The sequence below is a fragment of the Mus pahari genome, chromosome 9 (genome assembly GCF_900095145.1).
Source record: "Mus pahari chromosome 9, PAHARI_EIJ_v1.1, whole genome shotgun sequence".
Classification (NCBI taxonomy): domain Eukaryota; kingdom Metazoa; phylum Chordata; class Mammalia; order Rodentia; family Muridae; genus Mus; species Mus pahari.
The window spans coordinates 84,636,970-84,664,214 of NC_034598.1; the positions used below are offsets into that span (position 1 = coordinate 84,636,970).

Sequence of the window (27,245 nt, forward strand, 5' to 3'; positions counted from 1 at the left end):
TGGACATTGAATTTGACTGTTTTAAAACTAATAGTATGATTTTCTTCACTATTAATTTTCAGTATTAAATGTAGTTATGGATTAAATTTTACTTGATAAAGTCATGTAATTTTTATATATGGGTGCATTTGATGAATTCTGTTCTCTAATACTTTGCTAATGGTTTTTACCCCTGTAATCATGAGGGCTACTGTTCTACTTGCACCAGTGTAATGTCTGAATATGTACATGTGTGAATATGCACACACACACACACACACACACACACACACACCATTATGGAACAGAAAAGGGGGATTGCTAACTTCCTAAATTCTATTAGGAAACGTTCTTCCATTTCTAAGAAAAGATTGCTTAGAATTGTTAATTCTTATTTGCTATAATTCCATGGTTAAACTAGGAGATTGAATATGACTCTTTTAGAAAAAATGATGGATTACTCATTAAACTCACATCACCTGAATCATATTGGGTGAATTGTGACAGATGATTTGAAAAAAATTTTGTCCACTTGAATTGAGTTGTCAAACTAATATGTCTACTTTAATAATGATGGATTAAAAATAATATGTCTATTTAAATAATATCTATAATATAATAATGGAATTTTAGATTCCTTCATTATCCCTTTGATGTTTCAGAGTCCATCATGAAGTCCTCTGCTAAATTCTGATGGTGATCATTCCTGTCAGTTCTTCACTTTCAGTTTAAAAATGGCATAAAATAATAATTTGATGATTTACAAATGGCGTTTTCCCAGAAGGCCAGAGAGGTGATAACACAGTGTAAAGAGAATGTTTGCAAGTGTGCGCTGCTTTATAATCTCCCAGAAGACTACCTGCTCTTTCTAAGTCTTAGGAAATTTCTCTAATGACAACAGTGTGCGTTGAATACATTCTGTGTCATTTGTGCTATATGTCTTCTCTCATAGGAAACCACAATTCTGAAAGTAAGTTATATGCAGGGGTGGGGATGGGGAGTGAAACTTCTTGAAATATACCAAAGAGCTGTCAGATAGTCCCAGCTCTTTCAACAGTTCAAAGGCACCAGCATAGGAGCCATTGTACCATGTTTGCTATGATTATTTAAAATGTACAAGTAGTCAGACTTCCTTATGAATAAGGAAATGATAGTCTAGAAGAATCTAACTGCCATGGTATTTATAAAAGCCATTGTCAGAAAGTTATCATTAAGGAATACTATGTTAGAAGAAAGTAAAAGCTTAAGCCAGAAACACAAGTGACAATATTAGCACTTCTATGGGTAATCAAGATGACATGAAGTTTAGAATAAATACATATAAGACTCATTGAAGTAAACTGTAGTGAGGGCCATAGCAGTTGTTGTTATTAGATGATGGATATTATTAAATAAAAATGATATTTAAATTAATTCTAGCCAATGGTTTCCATTTTTCTGCTAAGTTATCTTCAAAAACACTTAGCAAAATACCTACTAAAAGTTTTTATTTTCTCTCCAAACCATGCCTCCTGAAAAATACTCAAAATCCACTGTCATAAGAATATAAAGCAAATGCAAGAAAATAACTCAGAAAGTAATCAATTTCTAAGTAATCAAAATTTGCAAGAGTAGCATATAGTTTTGTGTGAGTTTCTCTTAAGAAAAAGTCTGTTTCTTCACCTTTGTATCAATGAGAAAGTAGAACAAATATTCAGTTCATTTGTATATTAAATTTAAATTACATAATTTTTTCTGTAAATTCATCCTGTATTAAGAAAATCAAATCAGATTTGGAACAAAGTAAAATTGGTTGGAAATCTTAACAACAATATTTACAGTTGAGTATCTGTGTAGCTGAATTGGAAGTAATACATTATCCCCCCCCCCCAAGAAATCACTGTCTGGTTTAACTGGGATAATTCATAGATTATTACATTGATTAATTATATTAGGATAATGTCTAATTTAAGATAAAGATGTGGCTATTTCTTTGTTGTAAGATCTTTATTTGGTGGTTAGAAAGTAACTGAAAGATCTGCGCGTTAAAATAATACGTCCCTCTTTAAAAATAATAGAAAATAAAATAATAAAAAGAATAATAGCATAATGTCAGCTTCCATGTAAATGGGTAGAACCTCACAGATACATTGTATTCTACAGCGGAAAGGGATGGACCAAAAGGAGAACCATTTGGTTTAGGAAGAAACAAAGAAAATAAAATTATTTTATCAAAGTTTGGTAATTGCAGCAACCACTTTAAGTAGAAACATTCAGGGAGAATTCTTTTGCAAATATGAGTCAAGAGCCCTAGAGAATGTCAAACAGCTCTGTCTATCATCTGGAGAAGGGGGTAGGGCTTATGGTATGAGACACCAGAAACTAGGGAGAAAGGAAAGTTTAATTTGTTAGCTGCTATTACATGAGCAAATTAATTTTTAATAATTGCTTATATTTTAATTCCATCTTGCATTTAAATAAGGACATTGCTGAGAAAATATTGCTACAATGAAAATATTTTAAAGATTGCTTTCCCAGTTTGGGTGAGCATTTCATTGGTGCAGAGGGAGAATAAATTATTATACTTAAATTCGTATAAATCTCTGCTACCTTTAGTGCAGCCTGCTTCACTCTGCCTTTACCAAGTCTTTACTAAGGCAGGGCATATCTTCATTTTAAAAGCTTTAAACACTTTGTAGCATAAAAGTTATAATTTCAGGTTATTTTTTTTGATATTTTGTATCAGTAAGTGTTTCTCCATTTGCACATTGGTTATTTATCTTTTTATTTCTTGAGATCTCTATTCTGATACTTAGATTGGTTTCTTCCAGTGTGGTGGTAGTATTTTCTGTGCTCTTATGAAGGACTTTTATATAATAAGTATTGGTCATTTAACAGCTCAATTATTATAAATATCTTTACCCCATCTTCACTTTATTTCTCTTTTAATTAGTATTTTTTGATGCTTTAATAACATTTACGTTTTTGTAGCCAAGGCTATTTATTTTCTTCCTCTGTGGTTCACAGTTGTTATGTCGGGTAAATATCTCTACCCCATTTTCACCTTTATCTCTATTTTAATTGGTATCTTCTGATGCTTTATTACATTTACTGACAGCCCGAAGCATGAACTTTCATACTTCTTGTTAGTTCATAGAGAAGCGACTGCTGAGCTAATCATTTGCAGCTGTTGTGACAGGAGAGGGGGGAAGCGCAGGGATGAGAAGATAGGAAAATACCTTTCGGGGCCGTTATTAATCACTGTCAGTGTTTTGTAATAGCACACTCTCTAATAGCTGTTTTCATAATTTGACTTATTTTAGATAGTCCTTTCCTCACATATTTTTACTAAATTATCATAATACTTTACTTCATGTATAACTACACTTATGTAGATTTACACATGTTGATACTGGGCTTTATTTTAGTGAAATTTAACAGAAAATATAAGAGATTTGGAATTTTTCATATTCAATAAATATATGAAAGAATAACCTTATTATAATAACATGGTTTAGAACTAAACCCCATTCAATTTAGTACTTATGAATGGCTCTCATATGACTCATTCTCTCTCTCACTCTCTCTTTCTCCGTGAATACATATATATGTCTAACACTTGTGTGAATGTGTACATATGTGTGTATGTGTGTGTATTATGTGTGTATGTGTGTGTGTTATTTGTGTGTATGTGTGTGAATGTGTACGTTTGTGTACATGTATATGGGTGTATGTACATGTATATTATGTATATGTGAGTGTATATGTTTGTATGTGTTTGTATTGTATATTTTTGTGTGTGTATGTGCATATGTGTAGTTGTATGTATTGTGTGTATACTGTGTGTTTATGTATGTACGTGTATGTGTGTGTGTGTATATATATAGTGTGTGTTTATGTGTAAACATGTGTATTGTGTATGTGTGTGTGTGCATGAATGTGCACACACACATGCATGGTGGTTAGAGGCTGACACTCAATGTCTTTCTCAATTGTTCTCCACATTATTTTTTGCATAGCTTCTCACTGAGCCTGGACCTTTTTTGGTTTGACAGGTTGGCTAGCAATCTCTAGGGATCATCCTTTATCTATCTCTTCAGCATTGTGACAGTAGATATAGACGGCTATCCCAGGCTTCTTTACATGGTGATGCTGGAGATTCAAGTTTAGGTGTCATGCTTATCCAACACACACTTTACTGACTGAGCCAACTCCCCAGCCTCATATAACTCATTTAAGAACTCATATCAAATTTTGTCTTATGGCCACTCAGTAAATATTTAAGATCTTTGCTGAATGTCAAGAATCAAAGACAAGAAATTTCACAAATTTCTAATAGGGCATCACTTGTAGTTTTTGCTTTCATAATAATGTAGTTAGTATGGTTCTCATAAAAATTTTCCAGTTTCTATTGGACATATTCCTTTGGGAGAAGAGATAACGAACATTCAATATTTTTGAAAAAGCTGAGTGTTGGAATTACCCTACATAGAATAAATATAGGTTGCCCAATTTAAAGCCCAATGCCAGATGCAGGATACCTTCCTTTAAGTTGTTGGCCAGTGGTGTCCTGGATTCCTCCAAACAATACAGGCTATTTCCACTGCTCTTAGTTGTCCAACTGAATGTGATAGTAAGACCCCCACACATGCTGGCCACAGAACACAGAGAAATCAAGCTGGTACTTACTCAGGAAGCTTCCCTGCTGGCTAGCTTTCTTTGTGTACGAATATATTATGCAGGCTGCTGGGGGACGCCAGAGTCACCAACATTTTTACTCATAATCTCTGAACACTGTGAACTGCAGTAATGACTGGTGTGATGACAAGCTATGCCCCGAGTACAGTACATGGATGCTGTGGGCAATAACCAGCTCCATGACAGTATTCAAGGCCAGTTCCATGGGAGGAACACACATGAAAGATACTATAAATCTTGCTCGAGAGCTCACAGGTCCCAGAAGTGAATCTACTGCTATTATTCCAACAAATGGACATATCAAACTGCCTTCTAAATTAGTATCTCTGTAAGCAGAGATTATTGAAGCTGTCAGACATCATCTGAGGAGGTTCTTTGCGTAGTGGATGATGGTTAATGTGGAGACTTAACAACTGGTCTAAGGACAGAGAATAATCGTCAATGGAGTGATCATCCCCAAATGGGACATCTATACCACACCCTTCCACAAGGCTTAGGGGTCCTTCACAGTAGGAGAGGCAGATGGATTGTAAGAGTCAGAGACCAGGGAGACCAGAATGATACAGTGTCTTCAGGACATGACAGGGCCACTCCACTCATGAACTTACATTCAACATGTGAGTTGCCTGCATGAGATTTATACAAGGTCAAGCTAGCCAGAATTCAAGCGTGGTGGGAAGGGATTCACAAGCTCCCCATCTTAACTGAAGAGCTATGGACAGTTGATTGTTTCCAAGGAAAGGAGAACAGGTTTTCTTGAAGGGTGTGGCTCCTAGCTCACCCACACTCCAGTGAATGACCCCACTTCCTAGAGTATATGAGCACCACAAATTGGAGTCTTATGGTTTATTTTTTAAGTACATGTAGTTGGGAGTATAGAGGTGTGGGTTGGACCTGGAAGGGGTTAGGGAAAGAGTTGAGACTGAATATGATCTAAATACATTGCCTGCAATTCTCAAAAATTAATAAATTATTTTTAAAATGTAGTCAAATCATGACATACTTTTGCTTAAAGCCATAGTGACATCTTATTGTAGTTGAAGTAAAATGGACAATTCTTACCATGACTTGTCTGGTCTTGTCTCTAATCTACTGAGCCCTGTGCTGTTCTTGCATATACTTCTTGTCTGTTCCTCCATTGTAAGCTTAATTCCCTGTCAGATCTCTTGGATTTGCTCCCTAGAACAAGGACTCTGCTTTGCTGATCATTTACCTTTCTTCAAGATCAATTACCACCTCTTCAGGGAAATCTTTGCTCTAAAGGACTGGCTTCCCAATTCCCCATAAAGCATTTTCTGTTTAATTCATTCATATGATTTATTACAATCTGTGGTTATAATAGTCTTTATTATTTACTGGGTCATTGACCATCTACCTCTTTTGAAATATAGGCTCCGAGAACCTACACAGAAATATCAGTAATATGAGTGAAGAGGGGCATCTCAATGGAGACAGCATGGAAAATGATTAATTTTGTCAATGCTTGGGTCTTATCCTGAAGGAGAAACAGGTTGATAATGGAGAAGTATAAGAGATGCTGTATTGGGAAGTGTGGGAATGTGTATTGCTTGGCTCAGTGAGTTGCACTGAGTTATGTACTCTGGGATGCTAGTCATAAAGAAGAATCTTGTGCCAGAACACAGACTTCCATATACCACTGAGTGAGGGGCGCGGACGTTCTCCTGAATGTAGATCCGATCATTCTCTGCCCAGAAGAAGGCTAACAAAGGACACAGAATCCCATGAGGATGGTTAGATTACCCTTATGGCATCTCCTAACCATCCAAATCAGAGATAAAAGGGGGTAGAAACTCAGCGCTCTCAGGGTGAGAGTAGATCCTACAGGGGTCAGCTTCACGCGGACTGTCAAAGCCCAAGAAAGTCAGGGAGGAAGTCGCTTGATGGTGTATAGTATTCTGGCTTAGTGAAGTTGGAATCCATTGAGGTTATGCTAACCTTAGATATTGGAGATTAACTGAGAATCAGTCCTGCTCAGACAGTCAAACACAGGGTAGTGGAAACTCGGTTTTTGGTTATCAGAGAACAGAATTATAAAAATAGGAACGAATTCTATAGTATTTAGATCAAAGCTGGATTATCCATAGGTGTTCATATTTTCAATATGTAAAGATAGATATAGAAAAATAGATGTGTTCATGTCTACATATCTTCATAAACGTCCCCATACACATGCACAGACACACTGCACATATTACAAATATTCCCTAACCCCATCCGGTGTCTAACTGGTTAGGAGCAACAACCAAAGAGCACTTTGGCATCCAGCATTTCACATATGAAGGAAACAAAGGTGATTGGGAAGATGAGCGAGTTTCCATATTTGAGACTAGAAAAGTATATACAAGCTAAGTCTAAAACATGAGAAAGTGCTCAAATAATGACAGAGAGATACATCAGAAGCAAACAAGAACACTTGCTTTGGGGAGACCCTCAATCATTTAAGTGTTAAAACAATGATAGTGATGGATTGGAACTCACTGGACAAAATAAGAAGCCCATGGCTCTCTGAAGATAAGAAATATATTTTTAAAAGAATTGAATGATTTTTAAAATGATATAGTAGCATAATTTCAAAGTATCTTTTCATAAAAATTTAGATGTAAATGAGTAAGCAATTTCACTGTGGGGAAGCCTGGAAGATACTACTGTAATTACGGGATTACAGTGAAGATCATAACAACTAAGAGAATCCAAGTTCAAGCCCCACCTAATACAACACAATAAAAAACAGTCTTATATCCAATATATACAAAGAGCTCAAGAAACTGGACTCCAAAAACTCAAAAAATCCCATTAAAAAATGGGGTACAGAGCTAAATAAAGAACTGAGGAATATCGAATGGTTGAGAAACACCTGAAAAAATGTTCAACATCCTTAGCCATCAGGGAAATGCAAATCAAAACAACCCTGAGATTCCATCTCACACCAGTCAGAATGGCCAAGATTAAAGATTCAGGTGACAACAGATGCTGGCGAGGTTGTGGAGAAATAGGAACACTCCTCCATTGCTGGTGGGATTGCAAGCTTGTTCAACCACTCTGGAAATCAGTCTGGCGGTTCCTCAGAAAATTAGACATAGTACTACCGGAGGATCCTGCTATACCTCTTCTGGGCATATACCCAGAAGATCTTCCAACTGGTAATAAGGACACATGCTCCACTATGTTCATAGCAGCCTTATTTATAATAGCCAGAAGCTGGAAAGAACCCAGATGTCCCTCAATAGAGGAATGGATACAGAAACTGTGGTACATTTACACAATGGAGTACTACTCAGCCATNAAAAACAATGAATTTATGAAATTCTTGGGCAAATGGATGTATTTGGAGGATATCATCCTTAGTGAGGTAACCCAATCACAAAAGAAGTCACTAGATATGTACTCACTGATAAGCGGATATTAGGCCATAAACTTGGAATATCCAAGACACATTATGGAAAACAGAATAAAATCAAGAAGGATGAACATTTGTGGATGCTTCATTCCTCCTTGGAATAAGGAACATAACCCCCATGAAAAATTATAGGTACAGCGACAAAGTTTGGAGCTGGGATGAAGGGATGGACTATCCAGAGAGGACCCCATTCGGGAGTCCATCCCATCATCGGCCACCAGGCCTAGATACTGATTCTCAGGCCGACAAGATACTGCTGAAGGGACCCTGATATTGTGGCCTCTTGTGAGGCTATGCCAGTGCCTGGTAAACACCGAAATGGATGATCACAGCCAGCTACTGGATGGAACACAGGGTCCCCAATGGAGGAACTAGAGAAAGTACCCAAGTACCTGAAGGGGGCTGCAACCCTGTAGGTGGAACAACAACAGGAACTAACCAGTACCCCCTGGGTTTGTGTTTCTAGCTGCATTTGTAGCAGAAGATGACCTAATCGGCCATCAGTGGGAATAGAGGCTCCTTGGTCTTCCAAACTCCATATGACCTAGCACAAGGCAAGGCCTGGGCCAAGTAGTGGGAGTGGGTGGGTAGGGGAACAGAGGTGGGGGGAGGGGTATGGGAAACTTTCGGGATAGCATTTGAAATGTAAATAAAGAAAATAATAATAATAAAAAAATACATTTAAAAAAAATAAGAAAATATCAGATACATTTGAGTAGGGAGCCATTCTGGCTGGTTCATTATCTTTAAACAGGTAGAGGATTTCAAAAGTCAAGAAAAGACTAGATCTTTGGATGGGATACTGAGATTACATGTTAGTAATATGCCAAAGGCACTGATGTGATTTTTGATGATGAGTGTTCTAGTCAGAGATAAATATCTTGCTTTTAAGGAGTAAGTCACTCTTTGTAGCTGATGAGACATCAGGTCTGTGACAACTTAGAAATAGTTCCAAGAGAAGAAGTCTTTGCATTATATCTCCAACTTGGTTATAACTTTAAAAATGATTTAAAATACAAAACAAGAGTCAATAGTAACATAAATGATACCGTATGGGAAGTACAGGTTATATATTAGAAGCAGACGAGAAAGAGAGAGCTAGGGGAGCCAGTAAGGGAGCTATTTCAGCAATAAAGTCTAAAGGCCTCAGACAGTTGCAGAGAGAGTAGAAAGAGGGAGGTTTGAGTCAGTTAGGAAGCAGAACTGACAGGCTTTGGTGGCTAATTAGATATAGAGCGTGGAGGGATGAGAGGGGCCTTGGGTGACTCAGATTTCCAGCTTGAGATTGAGTAGTGCAGAAAGCTTTGACATAAGCAAAGAGGAACAATGTTTCAGAGACGTGAAGTTCTGTTGCCTGGCAAGCAGTGATGCGTCTCTTCTAAAACTCTGGGTTATTTGACCAAATGAGAAGGGCAGTCCTCTCATTGTTAAGCTGAACGGCTGTTCTCTGGTTTCATCGTTCCACAAGAAGTAACATTCTTGATCCATTTTTCCCAGTCTTTTACTAATCTTACTTACTTACTCCTAAAGAGATAGAGGTACTTAAATACATCTGGGGTACAAACTACATAAAGCCATAACTGCCTTCCTTTGCCTCCGCTCTCCAGAGCAAGTGCACCAGTCTAATGAGCATGTGTCTGCTCTTCGGGATATGCTCTCTGCTCCTCTGTGGTAAAGGCACCCACCCTATCGGTTGTCCAGATATGCCCATGATTGGAATACATACTTAACTGGAGAGAAAAGTTACAGCACTGTGTGCTTCTCCAGAGGTCCTGAGTTCAATCCCTAGTAACCACACGGTGGCTCATAGTGATCTATAGTGTGATTCGATGCCCTCTTCTGGCATGCAGGGTGTACAAGGAGAGTACTCAGGTATATTAAACAAACAAACAAACCTTTAAAAATACAATATATGTTTGTGCCTCTCTTTATATATAATATTGGAATCATAATGGACCTACCTATATCTCATGGTTGTTCCAAGGATTGAAGTTTAGGCTGCATGCATATAGCCCTCTGTAACATATTAATAAAGGATATAGTTGTTGCTGAGTCTGAGTGCTCCCTTTCTCAAGTGAAAGTATGTATGGTGAATAAAAGAAAAAAAATCAAACCAGAATAGAATTGTTAAGATTGGTACTATATATGCATATGAAATTCCTTAGATCATATTTCTTGAGTTGATACTTGTGGCTCACTACTTGTGAAGTATATCAATGAGTTTCCAGAGTCAGTAGTGGGGGCGGGGAGAGAGTCTGAATAAACCTCCTTCGGTGAGAAACTTTAACCGCAGACACGTCTCCCATATAGTTGACCATGAAAACCTTTCTACTAAGAGCATTTCTCATAGAATAAATAGTGCTGAATAATAGGGTGTTTGATTACAAGGAGGATAAGCCAGGCAGTGGTGGCACATGCCTTTAATCCCAGCACTCAGGAGGCAGAGGCAGGCGGATCTCTATAAGTTCTAGGCCAGCCTGGTCTACAGTGAGTTCCAGGACAGCCAGGGCTTCACAGAGAAACCCTGTCTTCAAAACACATGAACAAACAATCAAGCAAACAAATAAATAAAAAGGAAGAGGGTAGGCTCCTGATTTAATAGGACACCTTGATTTATTCAAGCTCTGACGGTAAATTCCACACTGCATTAAGTCAAAGGACTTCAAATACTTAGCTCCTCCTCTCTTTCCTTTGTGGGACCCACACATACACACTCATGCACAAATTCACCTTTAAGTGGGTGGGTAGGGGAGCAGGGGCGGGGGTGGGGTATAGGGAACTTTCCGGATAGCATTTGAAATGTAAATAAAGAAAATAATAATAAAAAAAAGTTAAAGAAAAAGAATATTACATCACCACAATAAACAACAACAACAACAACAACAACAACAACAACAACAAAACTCTTCCTTACATCGAAAACCCAATTTGAGCACTCTCTCAGTCGATAGTTTCCTCTGATATTTCTCTGATAGAATCCTCACCTCTGCTCACCTAAATAATCCAGATAATACCGGACATAAATTATATATCAGGCAGCGGTTCTACATGTTGAGGTTGAGGGTTTCATTTTTTTTTTTTAAATTAAGGACACAGTTTCCAATTCTCATGGAATGCCCACTGGAGTTGGAAAGAAATGTGACCAAAAAAAAGAAAAAAATACCATGCTTGTTCAAAAGCAAAATGCTATGAGGCATTAAAAATGCTATAGCATACAGGAGACAGAGAATGAAGTATAGCTACCTTATTTCAATAGGCAAAGCATTGCCTATAAAGTAGTACCTGGGTAATGAGCTGAAGGAAGGAAAACAATAAGCCATGTCTGCGTCCATATAGATATTCCATACAATCAACAACTAATAGCGAAACCCTATAAGTAGGAGCTACTTGGCAATTCATGAAAGACAGCAGGGCAGGACCAAATGAGCTGAGGAGAGTGGATGCTGACAGTCTGAGACATTATGGAGAGAATGAAATTACCCGTGCTGTTATATACCTTTGCTTTGAAATGGAAGATCGATCCGGTGAATGTGACCGGATTTACATGACTGCCTGTTGACTTGTGAAAAGGCACAAAGAACACAGTGATTAATGCCCAAAAAACAAGACAGAAAGATTTCCCAAAGTTCCCAGATAAAAGATGTTAATGGCCTACCAGCCACCAAAGTAACACAGGAAAGAGAGTAAGAAGGGCCTTGCTTAAAAAGTATATTTAAATAGCATGTTGGTGCTGAATTAGAGAATATACACGAATTTAAATATGCTTATTAAACGTATCACTAGTATACAATGAGTATATGCAATAAAAAGGCTATAAAAATGAATAAAGAAGGGGTTGACCTTGAAACCATTTGGTTTCAAGCTACCTTCTGACCCATAATGATTCGTAAAGATATTCCGAGCTTTGGGGCTAATATCCACTTTTCAGCGAGTGCATACCACATGTGTTCTTTTGTGACTGGGTTACAGTCATTGAGGATGATATTTTCTAGTTCCATCCATTTGCCAAAGAATTTCATGAATCCTTTGTTTTTAATAGCTGAGTACCCAAGATACAATTCACAAACCACATGAAGCTCAAGAGAAAAGAAGACCAAAGTGTGGGTGTTTCGATCCTTCTTAGAAGGGGTAACGAAATACTCATGGGAGCAAATACAGAGACAAAGTGTGCAGCAGAGACTGAAGGAAAGGTCATCCAGAGACTGCCTTACCTGGGGATTTATCCCATATACAGTCACCAAATGCAGACACTAATGTGGATGCCAAGAAGTGCATGCTATAGCTGTCTCCTGAGAGGCTCTGCCAGAGCCTGGCATATACGGAGGTGGATGCTCACAGTCAATCATTGAACTGATCACAGTGTCCCCAATGGAGGAGTTAGAGAAAGGACTGAAGGAGCTGAAGGGGTATGCAACCTCATAGGAAGAACAACAATATCAACCAACCAGAGCTCCCAGGGTCTAAACCACCAACCAAGGAGGGACCCATGGCTCCAGCTGTATGTGCAGCAGAGGATGGCCTTGTCGGGCATCAGTGGGAGAAGGAGCCCTTGGTCCTGTGAAGGCTCGATGCTCCAGTGTAAGGGAATGTGAGAGCAGGGAGGTGGAAGTGGGTGGGTTGGGGAAACCCTCATAGAAGCAGGAGGAGGGGGATGGGATAGGAGGTTTCTGGGAATGGGGAATCAGGAAAGGGGAGAACATTTGAAGTGTAAATAAATAAAATATTCAATACAAAAGGATTCCTAAGGATGTTACAGTATTTTTGTTCATGAGGACAATATTAAGTTGATATTTAATATATTAAAACCAATACTGGGCTATGTATATAATGTACATGTACAGGTGAACATTCCATTAGCCACCAGAGGCTACACATACTATATAGCTTCTGAAAAACTTTGCTGTCATGGGGGGAAAAAGGCGAATTACCATTGTACTAAAGGAAAGCAGTTACGATGTCACAGACTTTGAGATTGTTACAGATGACCAAGCAAGCTGAAGCCCATGCTGGAAGCTGACTTCTTAGACAGTTTTCTGTTGGACTGAATATGGAATGTAGAGGAAGAAGTGAATTACAGATGGTGGGAAGTTTTTCAGATGGGGTGCAACTAATTCGAAGCTTAGCGTTGTCTTCTTTAAAAGCTTGTTGGGCAGCCCACTAGTACTTAGCGCTGCCTTTAGAACATGAGGTTGGAGTTCAGCGAGGTGGTGAGGTTTAGATATATAAACTCAGAGCACTCCATAGCTTTTCAGGTTGGACATGAGGTGAGAGTACATAAGGGATGGAGAAGAAAGGGGATCTGAGGATGACTCCCAGGAGCTTGAGCAATGGATTCCATTAATGAAATTCAAAAAAGCCCCTCTTAGTGCACAGGCTCGCAATTCATTAAAGGGTTTCTTAGGGTGCAATCTATATTCTAGTCTTTGTCACATTAAAAATCATTACTTAATCTGCCCAGCATAGGGTCAGTATTCAAATATGCTTAGGAAATGAATAAATCAAGAATAGTGCATACTGGGATACTTTCATTGCTGAATTCTGGGATTTTCTAAATTGGCATAGAAGATGATTAGCTTCAGGTTCCTATATTAGGTTTACTGTTCACTGAGTTATCCTGTTAGTTCATGTGACTGTAGTGGCAAAGGTAATTGGAAACTTTACAATGTACCCAGAGCAATCAACAAGTTACCTAACGAAAGAAATGGAATTAGATTTCAAATTATAGTCTGCCACCTGTGACATTAAAGGAAGAATGACAACCCTACTTTCTAGACATTTTACTTTTTCAAGGAAAAATTTCCTAGAAAACTCTGTCATCTATGCAGACAACCTAGAGAGGTGCTCTAGGGTAAAGGCATGCCAAAAAAAAAAAAAAAAAAAAAAAGCCATTCAGTGACATCTTTATACACATAGAAAGGAGAACAGTGAATAGGAGAAAATCTCAATGTTAATACCACAGTGCAATCCATGGGAATCTGGATCATAGTAATTTAAGAAAGGAGATGCATGTTTTTAATCTGAGGAAGCATAAATAACAAATAGTTACCTTTGGTTTTATTCAAACTCCCAGTTTCTGGGGCTCACACTTTATGAGGTTTTCGTATGGTGATGTTGCTAAAAAATAAGATGCTGGACATCATGACCATTCCTCGTCAATATCCTCTCTGGTAGATTTAGATGGTCAAGAGAACTCAGAAAGGCTCTCAGATATGTACTCTAAAATCTGACCTTGTGATGTTTACAGCCAATATATTTTTGATAGCTACTTCCCTGGCCCTCACTTTGCTGCACAACAAACAGAAGGTCAGAGAGCTTATGCAGAGGGTGTGTGATGGAACACACCCTCTATCAATTATAAGATAAGGGTACCAACAGGCAAAATTTTGAGAGATCCTCCATGAGTTTCCTCTATATAACCTACCTTGGAAAACTGGGTTAAACTTACACACAGGTTCCCAACTTGCAATGGTTTGAATGAATACCTTCTGAATTTTTTTTGAATGGCATAAATCACCCACTAGAAACCATAGCTAGAATTTTGAACCTTCATCTATTTCCAAACAGTGATGTACGCTCTGACCTCTCTTAAGAGACCAGGATGTGGCAGCAGGTCACAGGTCTGAGTCAATTACTTACGCATGCCTACTGCTAAGCTGTACAGTTCCCTAGGTTTGATGTAGTCACTGAAGTTTTGATTTCTATTTTTCATTGAAAGGGTTTATCAGTCTGTACCACACTGTAAGGCCAGGACCTTGTGTGCTAACCTTCAGATGGGTTTAATTGGTTTTGGATGGAGCTTAACTACTTTTTTTTTTTTTTTTTTTTAGAAAAGCTCCTTAGGAAATCCTAATTTGTGGAGAATTGCTGATGGATTGGTAGGTTCAACTGACTTCTTTTTTTCCACTTTTTCTTTCCAAAATTTACCTATGATTATTAGGTTAATGTTGATTGGCAACCAACTCTTCTAGCCCAGCTTTTGTTTTAAGACTTCAAACAAAGGACACAACCTCTGTGTTTTCCTCCTTGGGCTATAAACTTTGGCCATCCATGTTTCTGCTCATCTTTCTTTTTTCCAGTCCATTATTCTCCTCTCAAACTTTATCCCTCTGGAATATGAATGCACAACCTTGATCATTTTCTCCCCAATGAGCTAATTAACATTAATAGAAAGATTATTGACATTGGGGATTCAGAGTTCTTCCAGTTAGTGGCTGTGTCACATTGAGAAAATTATTCAACCTCTCTACGATTCAGGCCCAATTATTAAAATAAAGAAAAAGTATCATTTTCTCATAGCACTTTTATGAAAAATAAATGAAATACATGCTCTCTATATAACAGAAATGGTTTAATATTCAATAATAAATATTTGGAGACTGCTCTTTTGAAGATCTTTTGTTCTTTTGATCTTTTTGTTGTAATTCATTGCAATATTCTGTTTTCTCCCCAATTATATGACTTGGCTTTTTACATACCCACTCTTGCTTTTAATTTTAAGATTGAACATATGCATTCCATAACCCTACAGTGCCAAGGAAAATATTATTCTAGACTTGGCAAGAGTTTTATATAATCTCAGTTCAGGATTCTATTTAATAATGGCAGAAGGAGATGACATTTAAGATAATTATTAAACCAACTCGTTTTTAGCTTGCTGAGAACACACAAAGTCTAGCAGAATATCCTTTAGGTTGACATGTCACCTAATCTAACCAGAGTCCCCCTCTGTTCAAGTCTATCCTTATCTCTCTTAATATAGTTCCCACACACTATTCAATCTCTCCAAATTATTCTTCATTTTTGATACCCTTATATCTTTGATACCAAAGCACCTGTCTACCATGGGTACTTTATCCAGGGTCTCATCTGCATTCAGCACTACAGAAATAAAATAACAAATTATTTTTTGGAACAATCACTATTACATAAGTGCAAAGTTATATTAACATGGATTTTCTTAAGGATGTAAAATATGTGATGGAGATGTAGTTCAGTAAAAGAACTCTTGACCAATAAGCCCAAGACCTTGCATTCAAAACTAGCACCTGAAAACAAAGAAATCCTGAAAGACTTATTTTTCTATCACATACAGACAAAAATAGTTGGGAAAGCTGTTACTGGATCACCAACCAAAGAATACACATGGAGGGACTCATGGCTCTGGCTGCATATGTGGCAGAGGATGGCCTTGTGGGACACAAGGTGAAGGAGAGGCCCTTGGGCCTGAGGTGTTTGATGCTCCAGTGTAGAGGAATACCAGGAAGGAAGGCCAGAGAGGGTGGGTGGGTGGGTGGGAGAGCACTCTCATAGAGGCAGGGGTGGGGTGATGAGTTGGGGGTTCCCGAAGGGGAGACCTGAAAAGGGGAAAAAATTTGAAAATATCCAATTAAAAAAAAATTCTCAACAAGCCAGGAGTAAAGTCATCCCTAAACAAAAACTCATGCTACCATTTATGTTGACACAATAAATTCTTTCTCCCAAAGGCAGGAAACAAGGCAGAGATTTTTAGAGTTGCTGCATCATCATATGACTTCTACTGGAGTCACAATTAGGAGAAAAAGAAGAAAGGGCATGAAGTTTACAAAAGCAAAGGTGAACTGTCATTAAACTTAGTTGACATGAGAGAGCCCTGTGGAAAGCCCTGTTTAGACAAGCAAAACCTAGGCCCTCTGCACATATGTCACAGTTGTGCAGCTTGGTGTTCTTGGGAGCATGGGCTGTCTCTGACTCTTCTGCTGCCTTGGGGACCATTTCCTCCTACTTGGATGCCCTGTCCAGCCTTAATACAAAGTGAGGTGCCCAGTCTTACTGCAACTTGATATGACATATTTGGGTGATATCAATGGGGAGGCCCGTCCTTTTCAGAAGAGAAACAGAGGAGTGGATGTGGGAGAGCTGAAGGGAATTGTGGTGGAGGTACTGGGGGGAAAGGAGGGTGGGGAAACTGATATCAGAATGTAAATGATGATATGATGATGATAATGATCATGACGATAAAAGCAAAATCAACTATAATTTAATATATAACATAAAATTTAATTGATTTTTTTAAGTACCAGCAACATTTAGAAATAGTAAAAATAGTTAAAATCCAAAAAATATTATTCATCTTAGTGCGTAAAGTCTTTTTATCTTGGTAGTCAAAACCAAATCTTGACTCCTAATTAACATATAAGATAGTCTAAGTAGATTATAAACCTGATCTTAGATTAAACATGATAAAAAACTTCTAGAATAATATGTGGGAGAATATATCATATACCAGACAAAAACAAGTAACTAGAAAATTAAAATTATATTCATCAATAATGCACATAATAATGTGTAGCCAAATTAGAGATTGTAAGGGAATAGTCACAATGCATGTGTCGGCCAATGGAAATATTTGGGAGTTACAAGAGAACATATGCAATATTACTCTCAACCAAAAATTAAAAAGTTGGAAATTCCATTAAAAATGAAGAGAAGTTCCTCATAAGAATGTGTAATAGCCACAGAAAGGGTACTCAATGTCATTAGTCACCAGAAAAAACTTAAACTATAGTGACGAATCATTTCATGTCCATAAGGATGGCAAAAAAAAAAAAAAAATGATCATCAAGTTTAACTGCAGAGAAACTAAAATTGTCATATATTGCTTTTGGCGGTTATAAAATGTAGTGACTGCAGGAAAGTTAATTATAAAATTATTTACCTTAAGCTCAATCATCCCTCTCATGTATCTACATGAAAACGTATTATAAAAACACACAAATATATTCATATGTAATTGTGAACAATACAACTCACAGCATGCACAAGACATGCATAGCTCAAATCAGCTAAAAATTCTAATATGGAGTAGGAAGGGCTCCTATGTCTGCGCCCCTATGTCCCTATTGGCTGGAGGAGGTAAGGTCACTTTTCTCTGGAGGGTGACCAATGCTCCAATGGATGACACCACACACTCATCACACTCATGCATATATAGCAGCAACAATTGGACTCTGTATATATATATATATATATATATATATATATATATATATATATATACCCACACACACACACACACACACACACATGTGCGTGCGTCCATGCATGCATGCATATGTCAGTGTGTGTGTGTCTGTGTGTGTGTGTGTGTGTGTGTGTGTGTGAAATTGGGAAGAAGATATATGAGGGATTAAGAGAGTTGGTTAGAGGAAGGAAGCAGGGAATGGATATGATCAAGAAACACTGTACACAATTTGCAAAGTAAAAATTTAAAGGCAAAACAACAACAACAAAACAACAATGAACAAACTAAACCAAGCTCTAATCAACAGGAAAGCAAAGAAATACATTGTAGTATATTAATCCAATGGAATACTATTCATTTAGAAAAAAAACCATTAACATGGAATTTTAAAAGGATCCCATGTATATAAAGTCTAATAATAGATTATTTTAATCTGTGGCACGAAACCAACATGAGGCAGAAATGAGGGAGATTTCCCAGTAGGGGTCCGGAGGACTCTTGGGAGTGATGGCAGTTCTCCTTTCTGCTTTGAGCAAGATTACACCCACAGGTACAACAGACCAAGTGTGAATCTGTTCACTTATGATCTGTGCATTTTATTGGAAAGGTTGTAAGGTTTTTACCATGAAACATTAAAAAAAAAACATTTTACTTCTTTGACTTAACATCCTCCAAGGTCATATGTGTCATCAACATGATATGATTTTCTTCATTTGTATGGTTGGATGTTGCTCTGTCATGTGGAGGTTGATTCTCTACATTGGCTATTTAGATTAGCATTGCGATAGCATGGAACACAGATCTCTCATTAACCTACTGACTTTAAATCTACACCCAGTCAGAGAGCTGCTAAAACATATGGTAAGTTCTCTTATATGGTACTCAAACTTTTAGCATCCTAGGAGCCTCCACACAGATCTCTATAATAGCTACATTAATTTACATTTCTACTCACACTGTGCAAGAGTTCAGGCTATCTTTGCCAATGCTTATCATTTCCCACTCTTTCTGATAATAGCCATTTTTTTTAAAGGAATGAGATGGTATCTCATTATGGTTTTGCATTTCCCTGACAATTAGTGATGTTAAGCCAGACACAGAAAGGTAACTGTTGTACAATTTCACTTTTCTATGAAATACAAGAGTCAATAATCTCATAGATATACAGATCAGAATAGTGGGTACCAGTGGCAAGGGTGGATAGGGATAAAATAGTGTTAAAAGATGCTAATCAGAAATCAGAGATAAGTATTCATAGTTAGACAGAAGTAAGTTCAGGAAAGCTATCTAGACCATGGTGACTATGTAAGTGATGACATACTGGATATGCAATGCTAAGGAAGAGGATGCTAAATGTTCTTAACACAAAATTATGGGAGGGAATGCATTTACTAATGACATTGGTTTTCTACCTCACAAAGTATGTATTCATCTAAATGTACTACTGTAGATTATAAATACATACAATTTTATATGTCAGTTTAGGAACAAAAAGTCAAATTTAAGCAATATGTAATTATTTAGTGGAAAGAAAATTTGCATGTCAATGCATCCACTTAATTTTTCAAAAGATTTTTTTTAAGTATTTTCAAGTGTAAAAATCATTCATTCTATTCTTTTCATGTAGAAGCCTGTGGGTTATTCTAAGCAGAAAAACTCAGTCTCGTAGGTTAATATTTTCGAGAGAAACAAAGAGAAGCCAGTACCATATAAATATTTCAGTTCTTATTAATTAAAAATAAGATGTTTCACAATCTGGAGGCTTTTAAGACATGAAAGGACCCAAAGAAATATAGGTGAGGAGATCAAACAGGACTCGGAAACCAGCAGCTGTGACTTAGGTAGTTAATAAACACGCAGAGCAAAAACAACTTCAGTAGAGGACTCTGGGAAGTCTGCGGCTTGCAGGTAATTAACATGTTAATCAGAACACCCACAATGCTGCATATGCTCCTTCTCTCTGTAATCCAGGGTTCCATTTTGCCACGGCTGGTCTCCATATAGACGCAGAATACAGACTTAGCTGGCTAAAGATGTGCATGAAAACCAAGGAAATAAGTGGTCTAGCTCCTGCTACCTAAACAACATCCATTTTCCATGAATAGGGTCAAGTTTACCCTCCAGCTCACATGTTCACATATTCCTCCCATGGTCAAAGAATGCACAAGAAAGGAAATACAAATTGATAAGGTTTGTATATATCCTTTTATTTTTTAAAGCTTTTTAATTAATTAATTAATTAATTAACTTTTTTGTGTGTGTGCATGTGTGTGTTCATCTGTGTGTGTGTGGGGGGGGGAGTATGGATGTGCATGTACCATGATGTGATGTGGGGGTCAGAAGACAATTTTTGGGAATCAGTTCCTTCTACCGTCTGAGAACTGAATCACAGGTCTCTCACCTTTAGTTTTAAAAGTGTAACTCTACATCAACTATGTTGTTGATTTATTATTTAGTGCTAAGAATGTAGCTCAGTGGTAGAACCATTTTCTACCATGAGCTAGGCCATGCCTTTGATTTCTAACTTTTAAAAAATTGTGTTAGTAAATGGATGCAATGTGCTTGAATATCCAAAAGTGATTTTAACCAGATTTCTTGTATTTCCACAAAACTAAAATCATGAGTGCTTTAGAGGATTAACTAGTACTTACAATATAGGCACTTATACAAGCTAACCAATAATGATCTTTTCTTTAGAACAATATTTCATCCCTGACTATGGCTATTTGAATGCACACTAGAGACTTCTGTTCCACCATCTATCCATCATTCTTGCATATCTTCTGGTTTCCAAACCCTGTCTTGAAACTAGCAATCCTTCATTAAATTTGATGTTGGCTATGGGCTTCTATATGTTGCTTTTTTTTTAATGTTTAGGCATGTCCTTTGTATCCCTGATCATTCCAGAATTTTTATCATGAAGGGATGTTGGGTTTTGTCAAAGACATTTTCTGCATATTAATAGATGATCATAATTTTTTTCTTTCAGTTTGCTTATATGGTGGATTATATTTATTGATTTCTGTACCTTAAACCATCCGTGCATCTTTTGGATGAAGTTTACTTGATTATAATAGATGATCTTTTTGATGTGTTCTTGGATTCTATTTGCAAATAATTTATTGGGTATTTTTGAATCTATGCTCTTAAGTACTACCTTATATAAAATAGCCAGAAACTGGAAACAAACTAGATACCCCTCAAGAGAAAAGCTGATAAAAAATGTGGTACATTTTCACAATGGATTATTTATCACTCAGCTATTAAAAAATATGGAATTTTCAGGCAAATGGATGGAACTAAAAACTATCCTGAGTAAAGTAACCCAGACCTAGAAAGATAAATATGGCATGTATTCACTTATACATGGATATTATCCATTAAATAAGTGATAACCAACTTTCAATCTATAGACCCAGAGAGGTTAGCTATAGAGGAAGGACAAGGGGGAGAACACATGAATCAGATCTTCCTGGGAGAGAGAAATATAACCTGAGACAGAAGGAAGGACCATCCAGAGACTGCCCCACCCAGGGATCCATCCCATAAACAGCCAACAAATGCAGACACTATTGCATATGCCAGCAAGATTTTTCTGACAGGACCCTGATATAGCTGTCTCTTTGGAGGCTATGCCAGTGTCTGGCAAATACAGAAGTGGATGCTCATAGTACCCTATTGGATGAAACACAGGGCCCCCAACGGAGGAGTTAGAGAAAGTACCCAAGGAGCTGAAGGGGTCTGTAACCCTACAGGAGGAACAACAATATGAACTAACCAGTACCCCCAGAGCTCATGTCTCTAGCTGCATATGTAGCAGAGGATGGCCTAATCGGCCATCATTGGGAGGAGAGGCCCTTGGTCTTACGAAGATTAAATGCCCCCTGTACAAGGGAATGCTAGGGCCAGGAAGCAGGAGTGGGTGGGTTGGGGAGCAGGGGGATATAGGGGAATTTTGGAATAGCATTTGAAATTTAAATGAAGAAAATATCTAATTAAAAAAAAGATTAACTCTCAAAAAAAAAAAAGAAAAGAATAGATTTTACAGAGGGAGGGATCAAGGGCAAGTGGGGATGGGAACAAGAGGATCAGGTGAGGAGGAGAGGGGAGATAGAGGAGGGGAGAAGACAGCTAGAATTGAGAGGCATTTAAGGGATGATATGGAAACCTAGCACAGCGGAAACTTCCTAAGATATATGAAGGTGATCCTAATGAAATCTCCTAATAATGAGGGATACAGAATCCCAACCTGCCATCTCTTGTCACTAAACAAAGTTTCAAGACTGAGTTGAATTTAATTGAATTGTTGGTCTAAAGGTCCATGAAAATCCTCAAACAACCCAGGTTGCTGCTAAGACAGTGAGTTTCTCTCTGCAAATTGACAGTGAGGTTTCATTACCAGAGATAACACCCACACAGCTCACTGAACATGGAAACTCCAGCTGGCTGGTGCCTACATAGAGCCTTCACGACCCTGTGCTCTTGTGCCTTTGGATCAGAAAGGTACTCTGCAGGCTACCAAAAGAGAAACGTAAACACGAACTCAGCTCCAAACCCTCTGACATACAACTTGTCCTGCCTGTAAGATGTACAAGGCAATGGTGGCATAGAACTTGTGGGAATAGCCAACCAATGTCTGATTTGGTGTAAGGTCTACCTCAAAAGATGGAACCTGTACCCAACCCTGTTTGGGTGACCAAGTACCAGAGATGAGCTAGCCCAGAGATGAGCTAGCCCAGAGACCAAGGGTATAAGCAAACACTACTGATCTAAAAAAAAAAAAATTCATAAAATAACTCTTAATGATATTCTACTATACTCATAGATCAGTGCTTTGTTTGTCCGTCATCAGAGAAAATTCTTCCTCCTGAAGATAGGACACATGCAGAGAGACCCACAGCCAGACATTCCAAAGAGAAAGGCCTTGGAACACACAGCTCTAAATGGGATGTCACCATCAAATCGCTCCCCTCAGAGTTCAGGGCGACAGAAAGAGTGTTAGATCCAATGGGAATGGAGAGACCCCAGGAGAACAAGCCCTCTAAATCAACCAGCAAAGCTCATATAAACTTACAGTAACTGAGGCAGAGTGCACAGGGCCTACACATACATGTCCATGTTTGTGTGAACATAGCATACATAAAATATCTCTTAGTCTAGTATTCTTATGGGACTCCTGAGAGTGTGAAAGAGTGGATCTCTGAGTCTTTTGTCTTCTCTTGGGCTCTTTTCCTTCTGTTTGTTTGTCCTGTCCAGCCCTGATGGTTTCTGTTTTGTCCTATATTTCATTTTAGCATGCTTGCTCTCTCTCAGAAGCCTGTTCTTTTCTAATGAGAGAGGAGGACAGGAGAGAGGGGAAACTATAATCAGGATATAGTATGAGAGGAGAATTTATTTTCAATAAAAGGGAAAAAATGAGGAAAAAAAAGAAGAGAAATAAACAATCCTAACCCATTATTCTTTCACGATTTTGTCCATGTGAATTTTATACTTCTGTCTGTCTGTAATGACTGAGGACCAAAGAGCCCCAGGAATCATAAGGGGACCAGAACAGGAGTAAAGTCAAGGTGCTATTTCTGCTAGCTCTAATTTTCTTCAAAGTTTTTCAAATATTCCATCTTGAACTAATACACAGGTTTTTTTTTTCTTTTTTCTTTTTTTTTTGAAACAAGGTATTACTGTGTAGTTCGTGCTGATCTGAAACTCACTAGGCTATGCACGATCTTTGACCCTTCTGCCTCTCAAGCACTGCCACCCATGCCTGGTAAAAGTTTTAGATTTTAATTTTTTGCTTAAAGATAATTATAGCATTTTTTCCTTTATCCCTACAACCATCCCATCATCTCTGTTAAGCTCCCTGAAATCTATCTCCTCTTTTTGCATAATTATTGTTGTAACACATCGTGTGTGTGTGTGTGTGTGTGTGTGTGTGTGTGTCTGTATACAATGAACTGCTTCCACATCTTGTTGCTTGCATGTAAATCATTTCAGGGTGGATCACTTGGTATTGGATAACTAACTAGGGGTCTATTCCCCGGGGAAGACTAATTCTTCCTCTCTTTTGGTGGAGAATCCTTACCCAGTATCTCTCAGGAATTTGTTTTTCATTCAGGAATGACCAAGAAAATTTAAATTAGAAGATTTATACATGATTAAAAATAACTAATATTTAATAATGCATTTTAATAACATATGTTGGGCAGCATCTTATATATGTGCATAAGAACAGATGGTTTTAATGTAAGTACTGGAATTCTGTTAAGTACACAACCATACCAAAGCCCTTGGACAGAGATTGAGAAGCAGTGAGCACAATTGTGGCACCCACCATCGGAATCCAGGTTTGGTGTTTGTTGCTTCCATCAAGTATATTGAGGTAAGATGCTTGAAAACATTTTCTTACTCTGCAGACTAAGATATTATAACGTTACCTGTGCCTAAGCAGTGCTACATATGTACATTCGAGGTATTACAACATTACCTGTGCCTAAACAATGCTACATGTGTACATTCGAGGTATTATAATGCTACCTGTGCCTAAGCAATGCTACATATGTACATTCGAGGTATTACAACGTTACCTGTGCCTAAACAATGCTACATGTGTACATTGGGTTGTCACAAAGATGACTCACACAGTTTCCTGAGTAGATTTTAATCACTGAGTAGGACTGGATAAAATTGCTGTTATATTAAGAGAAATCAAAGGAGCTCCCTAGAAGGTGGCCAATTTCGACCCATTAGAACGCCAGTATCTTTGAACTTCAGCCTAAAAATTCCCTGGGGATCAATGACGCTTAAATGAAATAATTTATACAAAAGCCTTCTACAAACTACACTGGGATATGAAGTTGAAATGCTATTGAGAAAGAGACTGTCATAAAATAATCTAAAGCAAGTTATAAGAAAGAATGCTATTTATTAAAGCAATTGTTGCTTGCATAGTCTTAGATATGACTGCACTAAGACTGGCTTCTGGGTCTATTCATGCTCTGTGTCTCAGCAATGCAGAAAGGCATTGATTGGATCCCAAGTCCCCCCTCTTGGATTTTATGAAGCCCATTCAGAAAGAGCCAGGTTGAGAATACCACCAATTCCATGTTCTAGGTCCATCTGTTGGCAAAAATATAATGCAAACAGCTTTATAAGTGCTATTTTCAATGAAATATCACAGAACAGCTTGTCCCAATGATATTTCTAAAGCTTGCCTGCAAACCGCCTACTGGGAAATCCAACAGAAAGAGAGGGGGGATGAGGGGGAGAAAACATTCAGGCAAGTGACAGGAATGGGAAAAAGAACAAAAGGTAAAGGCAGATTACTGAGACCATGAACCCTGGAGGACAATACAGAGAGTGGGTAGTGTGGTACCCAACACCAGGATGGAGTAAGGGAAAGCAAACCGCATCAGCTCACTGGGGTTGGGGATAGAAAAATCAACACAAGCAGTGCGCCCACAGAAAGCTTCAGAACACACTAGCAGCTCAACAACCACAGCCTCATAAATGCTCAGAGGAAAATGTGAAACAGCCATTTTTCTAAGCTTCACTGAATCCCTCTCATAATATAAAAGTTCATTTTCCAAGAGCTAATAGAGAGCGCAGTGTCTATTATGAACTTCATAAGAAGCAAACAGCCTATTTGAAATCTCTTTCTCTTAATGTAAAAAAAAAAAATCTATTCTATCTTACAAAATAGCCCCAGCATTGGAGTACAGCATTTTACACATATTAGTTCAGAACCAAGCAACCAAGCGTTACAGAGCAGGCAATGTCATCCTGGGTACTTACTTACCTGAGGTCGGATAACTTTTACGATATTTTTTAGGGCAGTGTCGGGGGATGGAGGTGAGCAGTCAGGTGTTGGGCCTGTAGAGCTGTTTCTATGGTGACTAGTTCCTGGAGCAGTAATTGCTACCTCAGAGGTATTATCTGTGAACAAAAATAGAACTGCCATGAACTTAATCAGTCAGTTTACCCCTCAAGACTTGAAATTATTTTCATGAACATGAGTTGATATTTCAACTTAAAGCTGATATCAATTATAATATCATAATTAAGACTATGCTCAGTGGTGTATTTTTTTTTTAAAAAAATACTGAATGTTCTGTTTTCCTTCAAGATGATGAATATTAATGCTTGCAGTGTAATTCCTGAATGAATGAGCAATATTCAGTTTATTATAATGACAGATCATCTTCGACAGCCCCTAAGACCACCATCATCACTAAATGAAAGGCCATCTCCTTATTTGAAAAATAATATAGTTTTGAAATATGATGAAACCGACCAACAATTTCCAATCTTTCTATTGAAAGCCCATTTTTATTACGAAGGAATTTCATATCCACTTGATTCCTAAAACCCAAAATAAAGCCCCTAAGATAACTTTGCCCAGATATCCCTAGATCACAGAACTTTAATTAAAATCAAACCTGACATTTGTATAGAACATAAACATACAATTTTATCCATAGAAGGTAATCATATAAACCACTATGTTCAAAATTAAAATGAATGAAACTTCAGGATCTAAATGAACTTACCTAATGTTTTCTGCATTGGGGGAGGGGAGAATAAAAATTTTAAAAGAATAACTTGGAATTCTGCATTTCCCTTTTCAATGTAAACCCAAATATAATAATATCTGAGGAACAGTTTAGAAATATGTGAAACTCTTTGAAATGGATAGAAAATAATATAATATTGGTTAGCACAACAGGAAGTTTATCTGCGTAATAATAAACCACAATCTTTCATAGCTTTGAATGAAAATTACTGCAAATGTGAATCCGCAAGATGTTCACTTCTGTTATGCTTTCAGTTCTGTCCCAATAATTTTATGTCCCATACATACGAACTGATGCAAATTAGACTAAGACTGTATTTACTATAGATAAACAGGTTTCTCTGTTCTATGATCATTGCTTACAAGCCCAAGTAAAAAGGAATAATTTATGAAGGCACTTTTGTTCATAAAAAGAAAGGATATTAATCCCCCTAGAACTGTGTCCATCAGATAAAATTACATTTCAGAGCCTTGGGAGATGGTTTAGTCAGTAAAGTGCTTGCTGCTTATGCAGGAGGATTTGACCTCAGATCCTTAACATGCATGTAACAACTGGGGTAATGGCATGCATCTGCAATCCCTGCACTGGGGAGGAAACAAAGGGT

The 27,245-nt window shown here is 37.7% G+C and overlaps 1 protein-coding gene across 10 annotated transcripts in view; it reads right to left on the reverse strand.

Annotated features, from left to right (window-relative positions):
* The window catches only part of Anks1b (ankyrin repeat and sterile alpha motif domain containing 1B), a 1,029,892-nt gene that overhangs the window by 631,816 nt on the left and 370,831 nt on the right, over positions 1 to 27,245 (reverse strand). For all 10 annotated transcript variants that reach the window (XM_021205751.2, XM_029542211.1, XM_029542206.1 and 7 more), the window contains exon 11: positions 25,867 to 26,003. In XM_021205751.2, coding sequence (XP_021061410.1) covers positions 25,867 to 26,003 — 137 coding nt within the window. The remainder of the gene's footprint in view (positions 1 to 25,866; positions 26,004 to 27,245) is intronic.